Genomic DNA, 17,500 nt, shown 5'->3' on the forward strand with positions numbered 1-17,500 from the left:
AGTGCAGAAAAAGGAAGAAAGGTGCAGAAAGAAGCAAGAGAAATGCAGAAAGAGGCAAGAGAGGTGCAGAAAGAAGCAAGAGTGGTTTGCACACCATTATAACTAATTTAACACCCACATTTAGCAATTCCAGCTTTGCAAAGGGATTTATACCATGCTGTAACACTTATCACTGCGTTTTTGGTAAGGATTGATCCATTTGAGCTAGAAACTAGTTTTTTTTTTCAAATCTGCAGATTATGCAGCAGTTGATGTATTATGTGGCAAATGCGGAAAATTTATAATTATGTGAAAATGTGTGCAGCCGAACAGTTGCAAAATTTCAGGGGCCATGCTCATACATCTGACTAGGTCCAGAAGTGCTCCTCAGTGGTTCCTTCCTTTTTTGTGTCTCATTGAATTTATAGTTTAGCTCCTATGGAAACGAGGAAAACTAAACCTGAGGTTACCACTCCACAACACAAACTACCATACCGAATGTATGACGTTACAATGCAAACGTTTACAACGCATGCCTTTACAACGCAGTTTTTACATCACAAAATCCATTACAACGCATGATTTTACAACGCATGCCATCAAAACGCATTTTGAGACAATACATTTACAACGCATGTCACTACAACGCATACCATTACAATGCATATTACTTTGAGGGCATAGTGTAGGGGTAAAAATTACTATTTCCACTCCAGTGAGTGCAAGAGTAGGGTAAGTGTTGGAAAGTGTAGGGGTAACAATTACTATTCCCACTGCAGTGAGTGCAACAGTAGGATAAGTGTTGGATAGTGTAGGGGTAAAAAAATACTATTCCCACTCCAGTGAGTGCAGCAGTAGGGTAAGTGTTGGATAGTGTAGGGTTAAAAATTACTATTCCCCATTACTTACCTTATAAGGCGTTGTAATGGCATGCGCTGTAGTGACATGCATTGTAATGACATGCATTGTAGTGACATGTGTTGTAATGGCTGCATTGTAATGGCATTCGATGGAAAGGATGTTGCGTTGTAATGACTGCATTGTAAGGGTAGTGCATTGTAATGACTGTGTTTTAAAGGTTGTTTCCCACCATACCACATAATTACTCTCCATAACACATAATCCCACTCTACATAATGTCTATATACTAAATACCACATACTTTCTCTCCACATAATTTCACTGCACAAGATATCACATAATACAACTACACACAACGTACTACCACTCCACTCCAAAAAAACATTAGTAAAAAACCTTTATATTTACAATGCAAATAGCTCTAACTCTCCAAAATGCAAGACATATTACATTACAAATGCTTCTTTATCTAGTACTCACATTTGCAGAGGGGTGGAGAAAGGGGGTTGGGCCTCTGACCAGCGCTCTGGAATTCTGTTGCATAGGACTTACAGGAGGTACCAGAAGGGCTTCTTGGCCCCCAAAGTCCCTCAGGACTAAAGTGGACTTCATCCTCCAACCAGTCCCCTTGTCTCCTCAGGACACAAGGGGACCTCATCACCCCACCAGCAGTGCGACAAGAGGCGGGTTTGCAGAGTGTTATAAAAAGGGCCATGGCTAGGACCACCTCTCAGCAATCCCATTGTGTGGGGCTTACTGGAGGTAACTGGTGGGCTAGTTTGTCCCAAAGGACCCTTAGGATCGAAGGGGACTTATTACCCCTCAGAGCGCATCAGGAAGGGTGTTTGGAAAGTCATGCAGGGTCAGGGCGGGGCCTCCGGCGAGTTCCCGGTTTCTTCTTTTATATTTTGGGAAGGGGACTGGGTAACCCTTCCTTCCCTTGACCCTTTTGGGCCCACGGACCCCATCCTCTGGGGCCTGAGCCATTTTTTTTAAAGGGGAGGGAAGTGTGGCCCCCCTCCTGAGGCCAATTATGGCCACGGGGACACAATTCCCCGGGGTCTGGCCTTTTTATTATAATTTGAAAAAATGTTTTAAAGGGAGGGGGGCCATGTGCCCCCTTCCATGGGTCAGTTTTGCCCCCAGGACCCCATACCCGGGGCCTGCCCAGCCTTTGTTTAACAACATTTTTGTCATGGCGCTGCGTGCCCTCCCTCTTGAGGCCAAATTTGGCACCGGGGACCCCATCTCCTGGAGTCAGGCTTTATGTTTTTTTTATTTATGAAAACAAGACTTTGGAGGTAGGCCACTTGGCCCCCCCCCCCAGGCCATTTTAGCCCCTGAGGACCCCATCCCCCAGGGCTTTGCGTCACGTTGGGGACCGCATTGGAGCCCCAATGCCCCCGCGGTCCTTACCGGCTCCCTGCCTCCTGGGGGAGCCGGCATTGCTTTGGGGCAGAGGGAGCTGCTGACATGCAGCTCCCTTTGCCAGAAAGCAATTCTACTTAGCTTCATGGAAGCAAGAGCAGTTTTCCTGCTTCCATGAAGAGAAGCAGTGTTTGCTATAACATGGTGGGAGAAGTGCTCCCCCATGCCATAGCAAACTGCAATGTCCTGGGGGTGGGCATTTGTCACCCGTAGTGGAACGGGTATGCTCAGACGAGGGTCCCGTGCTCTCCATGCCACTGGAGTCAAGCTATCCTGGCTGATGAGGGTTGAAACCCCGAAACCGGTCCTATGATGCTTTTTTCCAGTCCAGGGATGACCTGGCCTGGCAGTTTGGGCTGGACTGTTCTCATTGGGTGCTGGGTCAAGACTGATTTGCTTATGGCTGGGTTCAAACTGGCATGGGGAAAGAAAAACTATGGATTTAGACCCAGATCTCTCTACTGGGGTGAATGTACGAAATGTTTCTGCATTCTGTCCATCAATTATTTTTTTTGCATCTGTCAGAACAGCCACACCCTGCCCTAGCTCGGCACTGAAAAATCAATGGGGCGAAGCTCATCAATCTTAATGGAGGAGCTGCCGCTAAATATAACATGAGGAATGGCAAAAACTGATTGTTTTTTCCTGACAGCAGTACTTTGTGTTTTATATAGTTATTCAGTAATTAACAGTATTCATAGAGCACAACTCAGATGGTATTTGAAATTGTAAGAGGTTGCTTAACCGTTCATACACAAGGTATGTAGGAGTTTTCTAAAAAAAACTGAGGGACAGATTTCTCATGATGTTGCGTTGCCCTTGTGTCACTTATGGTGTCGCAAGGGCAACATAATACTTAAGTTAGATTCACAAAGCCATGCAAGCCCACCTTGTGTGACCCTGCGTTGCATGGTAAATCTGGAGTAACGCCAGGAAGTGCAAGTTGCTGCCTTGGGTTACTCTGCCATGGAAAGGCGTTCCATGGGTGGAGCATCTACCCATGGATGTTGGCTCATTCCCAGATATACCAATGCTCAGAATGTGTCAAGATGCTACACCTTTACAGGGGAGGCACAACAAGGAAAAATATCTTGTTTTGCTCCTCGCTATTTCCTTTGCAGCACACTTAGAAAGATGAAAATGCCTTTAAGGATTGTTTTTGTGCATGAATGTGTCGTGTCCCACCCTGCAAAAAAGCAATCCTGACTGCATGGCAGGCACCCTTGCACTATGACACAAGAGTGTCTGCATTGGTGGGATGCAGCAGATTCTGCGCCAGTGCAGGCAGAGAGCAGGAATGCACCATATCTTGATAGATATGGGCATTCCTGCCCTCTCTCTTTAACGCAGTGCATCATGTTGTCTTGCCGCATTGCATGAAAGAATGGTAAATCTGGCCCTACTTTTCTGTGACTGGATGTTTTACAATGTGTGTGTCTTTCAACACAGTAAATACAAAACTTGTGTCAAAAAATACCTTTTTTTTTAAAATGAGTGTGTTACAATTGAAGAAAATAAAGAAACACACTCTTCACTAGTACTTTTTGTTATTGACACAAATTTAGCAATATCATATGCAGAACAACTTTCTTAGAGGTGTGGCATAGCGTCTAGAATCGTTGACTCTGGAGCGCTGAGATCATGGTTCGATCCCCTTCGTCGCAAGCTGCTCAGCTAAGCATCATGTGACTCTGGGCAATAGCTCCCTTAATCTCCCTGATGGCCCCCAGCACCTTGAATCCTTAAGGGGTGATATGCCCTTTACAAATATGGATGATGGTATGGATGATTATAAACACTGATCCCACCACTTAAGAATCTCTGCAGTTTCTGACTCCTTACAGATATATTTTCCCACACATTTGCTTCTTACCTTTGAATATTCCATTCCAGCCACCCAACTGGGTATTTTCATCTTGCATTTCCAAGAACCCCCCATGGTCAGAAGTAAAATAGGTCAGTGTGTTGTTCTGCAAACCTCCTTTTTCAATTGCATCAATAATTTTGCCTGAAATTGAAACATTAGTTATAAATGGTGAGTGACAATTGAAAATAGCGATAGCAATAAACCTATGATTTTTCAAGGGTTTTTTAGAGCTCTCACGTTTTTCATGCCCAGGAGTGATTTTTTCTTTGCATTCTGGTATTTGAAAAGTCCTGTTCAGAAGTCCAAGGCCAGTGCTAATAAATACACTGAACACCACGCTGCATAGTCTAGAATCCACCCCTTGCCTCTTTAATCCACTGCCAGACACACCTTGCTCTTTTACGTCACTCTTGCATGTTCCTGGTTTCTCCCTTTGTTGAGCTTTTTCCATCTTTCATTTACTGTTTCTTTCCACTTTGTATGTTTTCCTCTCTCTTGCGCTCAGCCAATATCTGATAATATTAAGATGCAACATTAAAAGACACTATTAAACCTGTTTCATACACCATCAAAATTGTATAAATGGGGATGTAGGAAAAATGATCACTGTCCACATTGCTCATGTACCAGTTTGGATTTAGTACATATGTTCTCTGATTTTTCGGTTTCACAGGGTTTCAGGGTGAAATCTTCAGTTTTTAAAGTTTTATAATTGGAAAAAAGAATGGATTTTGTTCCGCTTTTATTTTATGGGCAAAATACGATCCATATATGAGGGAATGGTTTTTATAGCTCATGTAATTGCAGGGATATGCATAGCAAATAGATTGATGCTGAAGTGCTCATATTTCATCAATGGAAAGCTAATTTCAGTGCCGCATTTCATATAAAGAATGTGTTTTATCAATGCAAGGGCCATGCTGGGTGGAAGAGAGGAGAGCGATTCTGGGAACCCCTAAAAGCATCGACCAATAGAATTGATTATTGACATAAAATAATTGCTAGATTAATTAATGGAATCTATCTCTTTGTTTGGATTTTTTTCTTATATCTTGTTATATATTAAGTATTGATGAGAGTATAATATGCACATACCCCCTCCCAAAATGTGTGTTTTTAAAAAATTGTGAGAAATGTTTTTAAACTCCATATTTGTTTACTAAACAAAAACACGTGACACTAGAATATTAGTTAAATAGATTGATTTTTCAGTTTTTGTTTGGATCCTAACATCATGATGTTTTGTTGTATTTGAATGTACCCTTCTTAATTCTGTTTACATAAAAAAATTGTGTATCTATGAAAAAAAGATATACCCGTGTTTATGAATTTCATGCTATTGAATAATTATGTTTTGAATAACCTCATTGATGTATTGATTGTTCAATGGTTAGCTACCAATTGGGGCTTAATGCACAAGTTATTATTTTAAAACAAAAGTGACTAAAAGTAACTAATGAAACACATTGAAGGCATCTTTACCTATTAGTATTTTTGAAATGTGGCCTGAGTTTTCATCAAATTAGTATGTGTACTATCCCAGTTATAGAACATATGAAGAATCAATGTATCAATGGATATTAGCCAGGTAATTATCTGCACCTTATTTGGCTAGTAAGAATAATTTCAACCCTCCTCCAAAAGTTTGATATGTATTCAGACCTAAGTATAATATTTGGCACTTGAAATGCACAAATTGGCCAAATATCATTAATATAAAGGTTTGCTAGGGCTAATTTGGCTGTAGGTATTCTTTTCAATACCAGCAAGTGCCTATTTGATTTTCTACAAAGTAACAGATTGAAATGTATTTAGGGTATCTTGATTAGGTGGAGGTATAGAACTCAGATGTCGTGTCTGTGTCATTGTATAGAAGAATTCTGTTCCCCAAAATCACAAGGTTCCAAGACACTTAAGAACCTGCTCACTAAGGGTCTCATGTAGTTCCTCCCACACTTTTTGTGAAAAATTAGTCTTCTTCTACGCAATAAATCTTTTGTAATAGCAGCAGGTAATTCTATTCATTTCCCTGTCTAACAATTTAACCCCTTCCATGCTCACGACGGAACGGTTCCTTCATGAGCACAAGTTCTAGTGTGCTCATGACGGAACCATTCCGTCATGAGCACATGCTCAGGAAATCCCTCTGCTGCAGACAACAGAGGGATTTCCTTTTTTTTTTTTCCTGGGGAGGTAGGGAAGAGCTTTCCCAGGCCCATTTTTGTAATTCACTGTAATGACGAATGGCGCGCAATCGTCATTACAACGAAATCGGAACTGAAACTTAGTTTCAGTTTTGGTGCTTGTGGGGCTTTCTCAGTCCCCCGAGCATCGAAAAAGATGGGAGAGGAGTCGTTAGAAAGGGGAGAATCTCCCCTTTCCCATGGTACTCTTTCCTAGTGGATCCCTGATTGCGGATCATCCCAGTAGGGCACTCCCCAAGCAGGGATCCATCAACTTGCACCAGGGAGGGGGAAGCGGACCCTTGGGCAAGGGCCTTTGCTCCCCCAGTGTGTTTTGGGCACACCAGTCTTTCTGCCCCCCTTGGGAGCAAATGGGAGCAATAGCCCCCAATCTGCCCCCGGGGGGCAGAAAGCCCACTAGTGCCATGGATTTTTTTATCCAAAAAATTACTTAGGGTGGGGGCTGACCAAAATGGGCATGCCAATTCCCACCCCCCCCCCACCAAAATAACAGCCTTTCTGCCCCCCTGGGGCCAGATAGGGCAATGGCCACCAATCTGCCCCTCGGGGGGGTAAAAAGCCCACTAGATGCCAGGGATTTTTCCCCGCAATTTTACTTAGGGGGGCTGTCCAAAACGGGCATGCCATACCCCAACACACAACCTACCAAAATGACAGCCTTTCTGCCCCTCCTGGGAGGCAGAAGGGGGCAGTAGCCCCCAATCTGCCCTGCCGGGGTGGCAAAAAGCCCACTAGACGCCAGGGATTTATTTTGGGCAATTGAAATTAGGGTGGGGACTTCTCAAAATGGGCATGTCATTGCCAGCATCCCCCCAAGAAATTACAGTCTTTCTGACCCCTTGGGGGGCAGAAAGCCCACTAGATGCCAGGGATTTATTTTGGCAATTTTACTTAGGGTGGGGGCTGCCCAAAATGGGCAGGCCAATGCCCCCACACCCCTACCACAATTACAGTGTTTCTGCCCTCCTGGGGTGCAGATAGGGCAGTAGCCCCCAGTCTGCTCCCCCAGGGGGGGGAAAAAGCCCGCTAGAAGTCAGGGAATTTTTTGGGACAATTGAAATTAGGGTGGAGGCTGCCCAAAATGACAGTCTTTCTGCCCCCCAGGGGGGCAGATGGGGACAGTAGCCCTCGATCTGTCCCCCCTCGGGGCAGAAAGCCCTTAGAAACCAGGGATTTTTTTTGTATTCATGTAGGGGTGGGGGCTGCCCAAAATGGGCATGACAATGCCACCACCCCCCTGAGAAATTCCAGTCTTTCTGCCCCTGGGGGGGCAGATGCGGGCAGTGGCCCCTGATCTGCCCTCTGAGGGGGGCAGAAAGCCCAATAGGCGCTAGTGATTATGCTGGCTTTTTTATGCATGGGGTGAGGGCTGCCCAGAATGAGCATACCAATGCTCCCACCCCCCAAAAAATAGCCAGAGTCTTTCTGCCCCCCTTGGGGCCATATCGAGGTAAACTCCCCCCACCCTATTCCTCCCCAGGGTGCCAGAAAGCCCACAACGCACAGACTTATTTTTAGCAATGTGCCTTCCTGTGGATTTTGGGGCATAGCAGAGCCAGCAAACCTGTACATTTTTTAAAACTAGACACCATGGGGAATCCAGGATGGGGAGACTTGTGTGCCTCTCACCAGGTTCTGTTACACAGAATCCCTTGCACACCTCAAACTTTGTAAAAAACAAACACATTTACCTCACAATTCTGTTGTGGGAAAGTTCTGGAATCTGCGTGGATCTGAGGAACTTCGATTTGCGATCACGATCGAATCGACTCGCTATTTTGTGCTCTGCCGCCATTTTGTGTTGCCCTCACTCAGGCAGCACGGCGAGCAAAGTCTTTTCTGCTTTTCCTGCAGCTTCATGTTAAAAATAAGCCTTTTGCCTCTATTTACAAAGCTGGTGTTAGGACTGGCCGAGTACACTAATCCCGGTCTGGTTTTTCTAATCCCTGTCTCAACTATCTGTTGGTTCACACTATTCTCTTCTGACTTTATCTTATCGTCTGGTCTTCACTGTCCTCTGCTCGTATTCTCTTGTTTCACAACTGTCCTCCAAAATACACACACGTATCTCATCACCTGCGAGTCGGTCTCAAACCTGTTAATGAATTAGTTCTTGGGGAGGGATGACAAACACAGTTGGAGGAGAGGTCTCTTCGAGTTACCTGATACTTTGTGTTCAAAATTTTCCTATTGGTTCTGTTCTGTTTTCCAACTTCTCGCATTGGCTCTTTCTATATGTTTTAGGTGTGTTCTTGGTTAATGTATATGTCGCCTATATACTATATAAGATTGTGCGCCACGGAGTGAAGTGGCAGTCTCCTGAGAACATACCGTGAGTACTTCTAGGACAACTGTACTAGCTGCAGCTAATAAAATCTGATCTTTTACGCCGACAGAGTGTTCCCGTGTCACTGTGTAGCTGAGCAGGAGAACCCCGGAGATTAAGGCGTACCCTGCGCCGCCAGGCCCATAAGGTTCTGGTTCTTCAACTGGCGCCCAACGTGGGGCAACTTCAGAGGTAGTGGTTCTGCCTGAAGGTCATGAGGAACCCCGCAAGAAAATTCTGGAGGAATCGCGAGCCACGTCAAGCGACCCCTGTATGTCGAAGTGGTCCGAAGGTCTTTTGCAGCGTGGTTACTCCTTCCTGACGGCTACTGATGACTGCTGCCCTGACTGCCGCCCTGTCTTGGCCCTTCCTTTGGTGATGTATGGTAAAGCGAGACGATAGACGGGTCTCTGTTGGCATAAGAAGACGTCCTTAGTCCTTAGTTAAGTATTTTGGGTGGGTCGCTCCCACAATTTTGGTACTTTGTTTTGTTCCTCAGGTCCTTAGATTTGACTATTGCAATAGCCAAAGCCGAGGGGTAAGTGCATTTGTGCTGAGTAACGAGTTTACACCCTTGAAGTTTGTCAACTGTCCGGAGACATCACGAGATGCCTGGTCTGACTAAGTTTGGTAAAATTTGTTGCTTTGGTTGTAATAAGGATTCCCGGCTTGAGGATTCTTGTCCGATTCCTTCAGTTGGAACTCCCACATATGAGCTCTATTCTAAACATGGTGTTGGCCCCATTGCCTTTAACCAGACATGGACCCGATACACGAAGAAAGATGATGTTTTAAAATGGCCAGAAAATGGTAGTTTTGACCCTGATGTGCTAGATAATCTGGAAGCAGTTTTATTTAAAAGAAAAGCCCGGCCGGCAATGTTTGACTCTTTCCGCCTTTGGCGTAAGGAAGCCAAACAGAGAGAAATGAAACAAACAAAACGAAACAAGAAAGCACAAGGCATGACGATTATACAGGCTGCCCAACAATTCAAAGATGACGAAATTAGTAATGCGATGGAAATTTCAGAGAGACAGCCTCGAATGGCGATAGATAAATGCTATCCGGTGTTGCCTGTTTCTCTTCCCGATAACAAGAAAGACTTAGAAGAAGATCCCCTGATGTCTCACTTATTGAGATTGCCTCCGCCCTATGTACAAGGTGCTAATGCACCCCAGTTGTTCCGCCGCCGGTAGTACCTCCGCCTGTTCCAGCTCTTCCAAATTTGCTCCTTCCAGTATTTCCTTTACCAGTTTTGCCTTCAACTTCTGTTACTCTGCCCTAATCTCCTGAAGATCGATCTCCTTTGCCTTCTGCTTCTCCTGCAATCACTGGTTCTCCTTCTGTTAGTTCGCCTAATACCTTGTCCCCTATCCTTATGTCCAATTCTCCATCTGTGCGTAAGTGACTCACGGACACTGTCACTGGTATTCTATCTCCTTTCTTTGAAGCTTTTAATGTATCTCTGGCTTTTGCTCAAAGACAGTCTCGTAGTCAGTTCCCAGATTCTGAAGAACGAGAAAGGTTGGACTCTCTTGCTCGTAAATGGATTGAAAAGGGTCCTAGGTATAGTGTGCTTGATATTATGCCTACCTTCTCACAGTGGAATGCGCCTATGCAGAGATATGTTTATAATGCTATGTGTGATACTCTTATTAAAGGATGGGAGGATATGGATTTGGGTTTGGTTCCTCAGGGTCTGTTAGACATTCAGGCTGATTTTGATAAAGGTCTCATTGTGGGTTCTAAGGTTGAGGACGCTGTAAAGACACTTGTTTCCTTTAGAACCTTATTTACCTCACAGACTTTTCTAGATTCCGATCCTTCAGTTAGGTTAACACTGAAAAATTATCCAATGAGAGAGGTTCCTCCGGTATGGAGAGAAGAGGTTCCAGCAGCAGGTGCTAATCAAGCTATTCCCGCTCACTTCCAGCGTATATGGGTACATGTTCCCTGGAAAAGATCTGAAGTTTTAGCCCTTAAACAGTCTCTACCGGATCCTCGTAAGAACCCTGCAGGTTATTATAAAGAGTTGTCACAAACTGTTGAAGCTTGCATTATGAATTTAGCAGATATTGATATGTTGATGGGGAATGTCGTTCCACAAGCGTTATGGGCTAGGATTCGTAAAGAGAATCATGCCCAAGAATTAGGTGGAGACTGGAATGCTATAATTGCCGCAGATAGAAACCAAGTGGGTGGTGCGAAGCCTGACGCTTTGATTTCAGAACTCCCTGGTAGGATTATTACATTAATCAAAACGATGATGCTTGCCTTAAGAGTTAACTGGGATAAACTAGCGGCATGCAAACAAAAGAAAGATGAAAGTGTCTCTGATTTCTTTACTCGTTTCGAGGAGACATTCGTTGATCACAGTGGTCAAGATATGACTACGGAGGGTGGACAGCGTTTATTTGTAGATAAGTTCGTATTTAATTTGCTTCCCGAGCTGTCACATAAGTTGAAAGACTCCGAAAGTTCATGGGCCGTTTCTTCTTCAGCCCAGATATTGGCTACTGCTCAATATTATGAAAACAGAGATAAAGAAGAAAAAGAAAAGCAAGAGAAAAGGATGAAAGAATTAAAAACGAAGGTTCTCTTGCAACAGGCTTATCCTCCTCGTTATGCTCAGCCTCAGTTTCAACAGCCTCCGCAGTTTCAGAGGTTGTATCAAAAGCCTGAGCCATATATTCCGCGACCTTTGTTAGGTCCTAATCAATGTGCCTATTGTAGACAAGAAGGTAATTTCAAGAATAGTTGTCCAGTTTTATTGCAGCGAAATGGGACACTATCTGCTCCACGAGGTCGTGCTGGCCTCCAGTCAGTAAACAGAGGTAGAGGTCGAGGTGTGTTGATTCAAGAACAGCGTTCTCCTCCTCCTACTAATTCCGTTAATTATTTTGATCAGCAGAATGTTAGGTCTACACAGTACTACAATGAGGATTGTTATGTTGAAGACGGGAATGAAAGTCTTCATGCTAACTAGGACAGCCATGGACAAAGTAAGGGAGTTGTGTCGATTCCAGTAGACCAGAATGGACCTTATGTCAATGTTACTAAAATGGGTGTTTCAGAGCCATTTCTTTTAGATACTGGTGCGATGAGGCACCTTTGTCTGGCTTAACGAATGTATCTGTAGGATTTTCTGGCGCCCCTGTTCGTAATCCAGTTTCTTGCCCTTTGCCTATTTCAGTTGGCCCTTATGATCTGGAAGCTCCGCTTCTCTTGACGAATGGTTGTGGTGAGAATCTGTTAGGCTTGGATTTATTGAAGAGCATGCATGCAACGATATCTTGTTCTCCTGCTGGTGTGTATCTTACTTTAGGACAGAAACTGATTACGCCAATGGATTTGTCAAAAGACCAATTTCCACCTGAATTGCTTTCTCTTCCTGCAACACTTTGGGCTACAGGTCCGAATGATGTGGGTTGTCTTGAGATCCCACCTTATGTTGACACTCTTAAGCCTCATGTTGAATTGCCACGTATTCCACAGTATAGGATTTCTACTGAAGGTGAAAAAGCGCTTTTGGAAATCATTCATGATTTGATTCAGAAGGGTGTGGTTGAGGAAACGAGAGGAAACATATGCAATAGTCCTATTCTTCCTGTTCTTAAACGCACTGATCCTTCTCAGCATCCTGTATATCGTTTCGTAATTGATCTTCGAGGAGTAAACAAAATTGTTGTACCACAATTTCCGGTGGTCCCAGATATCACTGCTCTGTTGACAATGATACCTTCCACAGCGACTTGGTTTTCAGTTATCGAGCTAAAGAATGCCTTCTTTAGTATTCCTATTGCCGAAGAGAGTAGAGACATTTTTGGTTTCTCTCTTGGAGGCCGAAGCTTCCGGTTTAAGCGCGCACCTCAAGGCTATTGTGAAAGTCCCTCTATTTACAGTCAAGCTCTGAAATGTCATATTGATGCTTTTCCTTTACCATCTGGTGCTGCTCTCATTCAATACATGGATGACTTGTTGATCGCTGCTGATTCAAAAGATATTTGCCAAAGTGTGACTGTTGCATTACTACGTCACTTGTTTGATCTGAATCACAAGGTTTCACCTTCCAAACTACAATATGTTTGTCGAGAGGTTACCTATTTGGGTCATCTTCCATCAAAGGAGGGACAGCGATTAACCCCAGAACGAATTCAAGCGATTGCTCGAATGTCTGTGCCATCCACACAAAGAGAGGTACGTGCCTTCCTAGGTATTACTTCTTATTGTAGGCAATGGATCCCGAACTTTTCCTTGTTGGCTAAACCTTTGTTGGCACTTACTCTGAAAGATACGCCTCAGCCCCTTACATGGACTGACGAATGTCAGAAGAGTTTCACTGACTTACGCACTGCGTTATGTTCGGCTCCTGTATTGGGTACTCCCGATTACAGCAAGCCTTTCACACTGTATGTCCATGAGAGAGAGGGTTGTGCATTGTCGGTTTTAACACAGCGTTTTGGAGACAAACAGCGACCATGTGCATATTTTTCAGCTACGTTAGACCCAGTAGCTAAAGCATTGCCTAGGTGTCTTAAAGCGACAGCAGCCGCAGCAATTTCTATTAGACAGTCTGCTGGAGTGGTGTTAGATAACACACTTATTGTTATGGTGCCGCATGCAGTGGATACCTTACTAAACCGAACGAAAACACAACATCTTACGAGTGCTCGTCTGTCTGGATATGAGCTGACACTTTTAGCTAGCCACATACACATCAAACGATGTAACACTTTGAATCCAGCTACTTTGTTGCCTCTTCCCGTAGATAAAGACCTTCAAAACCAACATGATTGTTTCCTCCGTACTGAGGATGAGACAAAGGGAAGAATATACTTGAAAGATACTCCGCTAGAGAATCCGGATGGAATTCTATGGGTAGATGGTTCTTGTTTCAAACTTCCTAATGGAGATACAGTTTCAGCCTATGCTGTTACTACTTTACATACAGTTGTGGAAACAGCTCGTATTAGACACAATTCAGCCCAGGCAGCTGAATTGATAGCTCTGACTAGAGCATGTGTATTGTCAGAAGGAAAAAGAGTGAACGTGTACACCGATAGCCAATACGCGTTTGGTGTAGCGTTCAATTTTGGGCGTCTCTGGAAAGAAAGGGGATTCTTTACTTCACATGGCACTAAAATACAACATGGTCAGTTGGTGACTGATCTTCTTGAGTCACTTTCTTTACCTGCTCAGATAGCAATTGTGAAGTGTAGTTCACACAAAAAGATTACGGATGATGTTGGTCGAGGGAATGCATTCGCAGATGAAGTAGCCAAAAAGACAGCGAGAGATGCTACAAGTCGAATGTATGTTGCAGGTCCTGCGAATTGGGTCAGAGAGAGAGGAATGTATGAGGATACAGTGGAAAGTGTAAGGGCAATTCAGGAAGAGGATACAGAGAAGGAATTGAATAGGTGGAAAGAAAGTACAGGAATGTTAGACGAGATGGGTTGTTGGGTGGAATTATCTGAACATCAACGTTGGCTGTTACCAGATGCCTATGTACTACCAGTAGTTACTATGGCACATGGTCCAGCCCATTTAAGTGCGAAGGGAATATGCAAGCTTTTGGCTCGAGTGTGGCAAAATGAAGGAATACCAAAGTGTGCAGACAATGTAGTGAAACATTGTATTGTATGTTTGATGTACAACCCAGGGAAGGGAACCCCAACTCCAGCGGGTCACTTTGCTCCTCCGACATATCCATTTGAGGTGTTGCAGATCGATTACATTCACATGGAGCGATGCAACAACCTCAAATACGTACTGGTGGTAGTATGTGCCTTTTCTAGGTGGATAGAAGCATACCCTCTAAAAGACAATACAGCCATATCCACAGCCAAAGTTCTACTAAAATAATTTTTCCCCAGGTTTGGTTTGCCGCGCATTCTCTGGTGTGACAATGGGAGTGAATTTGTTGGCCATGCAAAAGGTTTGTGCAGGTCTTGGTATCAAGCAAAAGTTCCATGCGGCAAATCATCCACAGTCAGCAGGTTTAGTAGAATGCTACAACGGAACGTTGAAACTTAAACTAGCAAAAGTGCAGGCTAGTACAGGACTTAATTGGCCCGATGCTTTCACTTCACTTTGATAGCTTTATTTCGGTCGATGACCATAAAAGCACAGATAAAATATATACATATACATAAAATACATAAATAATTCCGTATTTTTAGATAAAAAGTTATTAAACAGCAGTTATCAAAGTAGCAGCAATGAACAATTAGATTCCATTTGTATTAAAAGTAAACAGTTGATTAGTTTATCAAGGCAGACCTTCTTCTCCACATACCATATAAAAAACGGGAAACAGAGAACACAATTGGGGGGGAAGTGTCATAGCGTAAAATCCTGCAGGCTTGTGCACAATGCTTTAATCCCAAATTTCTGCACAATGGCACAAGCCAGGCTCTGCGTATTTCATTATAAGCGGTGCAGAAAAATAAAACATGAGCAAGGTCTTCTTTGGTTTTATTACAGACGGGGCAAACCCCCGCACCTCTTCCCGTCCACTTGCAAGTCAGTTCCCCAATCGGGAGACAACCATACCTTAATTGGATATATAATTTCTTTGCTCTGGGCGGCTGGATCAAATCTAGGAACTCCTCCCTGCTAGGGGTCAATTTTACTTGCAGGAATTCCGTAGTCAGCCTACCCATGGATGACAGGCGGTATAGTTGGTCCAGATTGTACTGTCTAACTAGAGCTAGCAACTCCATTCTTTTTACCGCCATACAGCCTTCCTTTGGAGTCTCCCATAATTGAGGGAGACCAATCTGGTATGATGTGGCCTTTATATGGGATACCCAAGGTATGTTTCTGCTCTTCAGCTGATCCCAAATTGCTAGAAACTCAGCTCTGTAATGGCCGAGCTCTGGTGCTGTCCACAACCTTCTCCAGTACAGGAGGGGTCTGCTCGCCAGGAGTTCAGAGATAGGCTCTAGATCTAAATCTAGTCTCAGTGGTATCAGCGGGGTGCTCTGGGGGAGCCCTATCAGATTTCTAATAAATGTATGTTCGACCTTGGAAAGGGCCAATACACGAGTGTAGCCCTAGAGTTCTACACCGTACATTGCAGCAGGTCTAGCTTGGGCTTTATATATTTCAAGACCAGGGGAGACTGGTTTAAATAGCGTTTTCCTTTGAAATTTATTTATACCCCCCGCTATCTGTGTGAGCCTCAGGGCAGATTTAACCACCTGTGGGCCCCAGCCAAAATCTTCAGTCAGGGTAACACCCAGGTAGACAAAGGTACCAACCCTTTCTAATGGGATGCCATTTAGGACTGGGCAGGGGCGAGTGCGCTTCGGGGGGCCAAAGATGATGAACTTTGTCTTTTCTAGATTGATCTCAAGCCCCCGCGAAGCGCAGAATATTACAAAGCCATCCAATACCCTCTGGATGCCTGTAGAGGTTCGAGACAACAGTAGAGTGTCGTCTGCGAACATCAATGCAGGCACCCGTCCAGATGCCAACCGAGGAACATCGCTATTCTTAACCTTATCTAACTCACCCACCAGGCCATTAATGTAGAGGCTAAAGAGAGTGGGGGCCAGGGCACAGCCCTGGCGTACTCCTCTGGTAACTGGAAAACGTTCTGAAAGCTCTCCATTTTTCCCACAGCGTACCTGGGCATAGTTCTCTTTGTGGAAATGCTTCAAAACTTCTAGTAGGTAAGGCGGGAGGTTTAGATCTTTCAGGACCTTCCATAGACTTTCTCTAGGCACGAGGTCAAAAGCAGCCCGTAAGTCTACGAAGACCAGGTAGAGGCTACCCCCTCCCAGAATTACGGTCTTCCAAAACAAGACCTGTAATCTAAAGAGCTGGTCCAAGGTCGAGATCCCTGCTCTAAACCCTGCCTGGTAGGTACTTAATATCTTGTTCTCCTCTGTCCACCCAAGTATTCTATCTAGTATGATCCGGCCCATAAGTTTCTGTGTAGTATCCAAGAGACTTACAGGCCTGTAATTCGAGGGAACTAAAGGGCAAACTTTTTTATAAATAGGAACAATTTCAGCCCCTGCCCAGGTATCTGGTAAATTAGCTCCTGCCAAAACTGCATTGAATAATACAACTAGATAAGGTCCCCAGATTTTAGGTTGTGAACGAAAGAGATCGCCTGGCACTTTATCAAGCCCTGGGGCTTTATTAGAGGGCTGCCTGGCAATAGCGGATTCTACTTCTTTGATTGAGATATCCTCAATACTTTCAGAAGTCATCTGCTTCCTAATTCTTAGGTGGCCAGAGTGGTTTCCATGATCTGACAGCTCCTGTAAACAATGCTCGTGTGTAGGATCTAAATCCAATGGGACACCGAGTTGGTCATTTGATTGCATTATCAGAGCCCTATTCAGTGGCTCCAAGGTGACCGAGGGGGAAGAATACAATGTGGCAAAGTGCGTTTCCCATACTGAGGGAGCAATATTTGGCAGAAAAGATTCCCCACTGCCTCCTACAGAAGAATTCACTAGCTCCCAAAAGAGTTTAGCGTCCTTTGTCACCAAGGCATCCCTCAGCGCTTCCCACCTCTCTTCTTCCCATTCCAACCTACTCCTAGACAGTTCCTTCTTATACGCTTGTCTAGCATCTCGAATGTTGGGTTTATTTTTTGATTTAATTGCTGCGAGAAGGTTCTTTTTTTGTTCCCTACACCTAGTGTTAAACCAAGGGAAAGCTTTGGGCACATACCTCTTTGCTCTAGCTATTGGATAGAAAACATCCCCCAATTCCATCACTAACTGTTTGTGTGTTTCCACTACCTGCATAGGCCCTATTTCAGCAGCCATCCGGGTTATCAAGGGTATCGCAGTTTGATAAATTTTCGCGAGT

At 44.2% G+C, this 17,500-nt stretch overlaps 1 protein-coding gene across 9 annotated transcripts in view; it reads right to left on the minus strand.

Annotated features, from left to right (window-relative positions):
- LOC146804998 (arylsulfatase D-like) overlaps positions 1 to 17,500 on the minus strand; it is a 480,817-nt gene that overhangs the window by 105,266 nt on the left and 358,051 nt on the right. For 7 of the 9 annotated variants that reach the window (XR_014967772.1, XM_085622134.1, XM_085622140.1 and 4 more), the window contains exon 8: positions 4,142 to 4,276. The exons of the other annotated variants lie outside the window; for them this stretch is intronic. Coding sequence is in view for 6 of the 7 variants with exons in the window: in XM_085622134.1 (XP_085478260.1) it covers positions 4,142 to 4,276 (135 nt within the window). In the remaining variant the exon portion in view is untranslated. The remainder of the gene's footprint in view (positions 1 to 4,141; positions 4,277 to 17,500) is intronic. 9 annotated transcript variants of the gene reach the window in all.

The sequence above is a fragment of the Triturus cristatus genome, chromosome 8, assembly GCF_964204655.1.
Source record: "Triturus cristatus chromosome 8, aTriCri1.1, whole genome shotgun sequence".
NCBI lineage: Eukaryota > Metazoa > Chordata > Amphibia > Caudata > Salamandridae > Triturus > Triturus cristatus.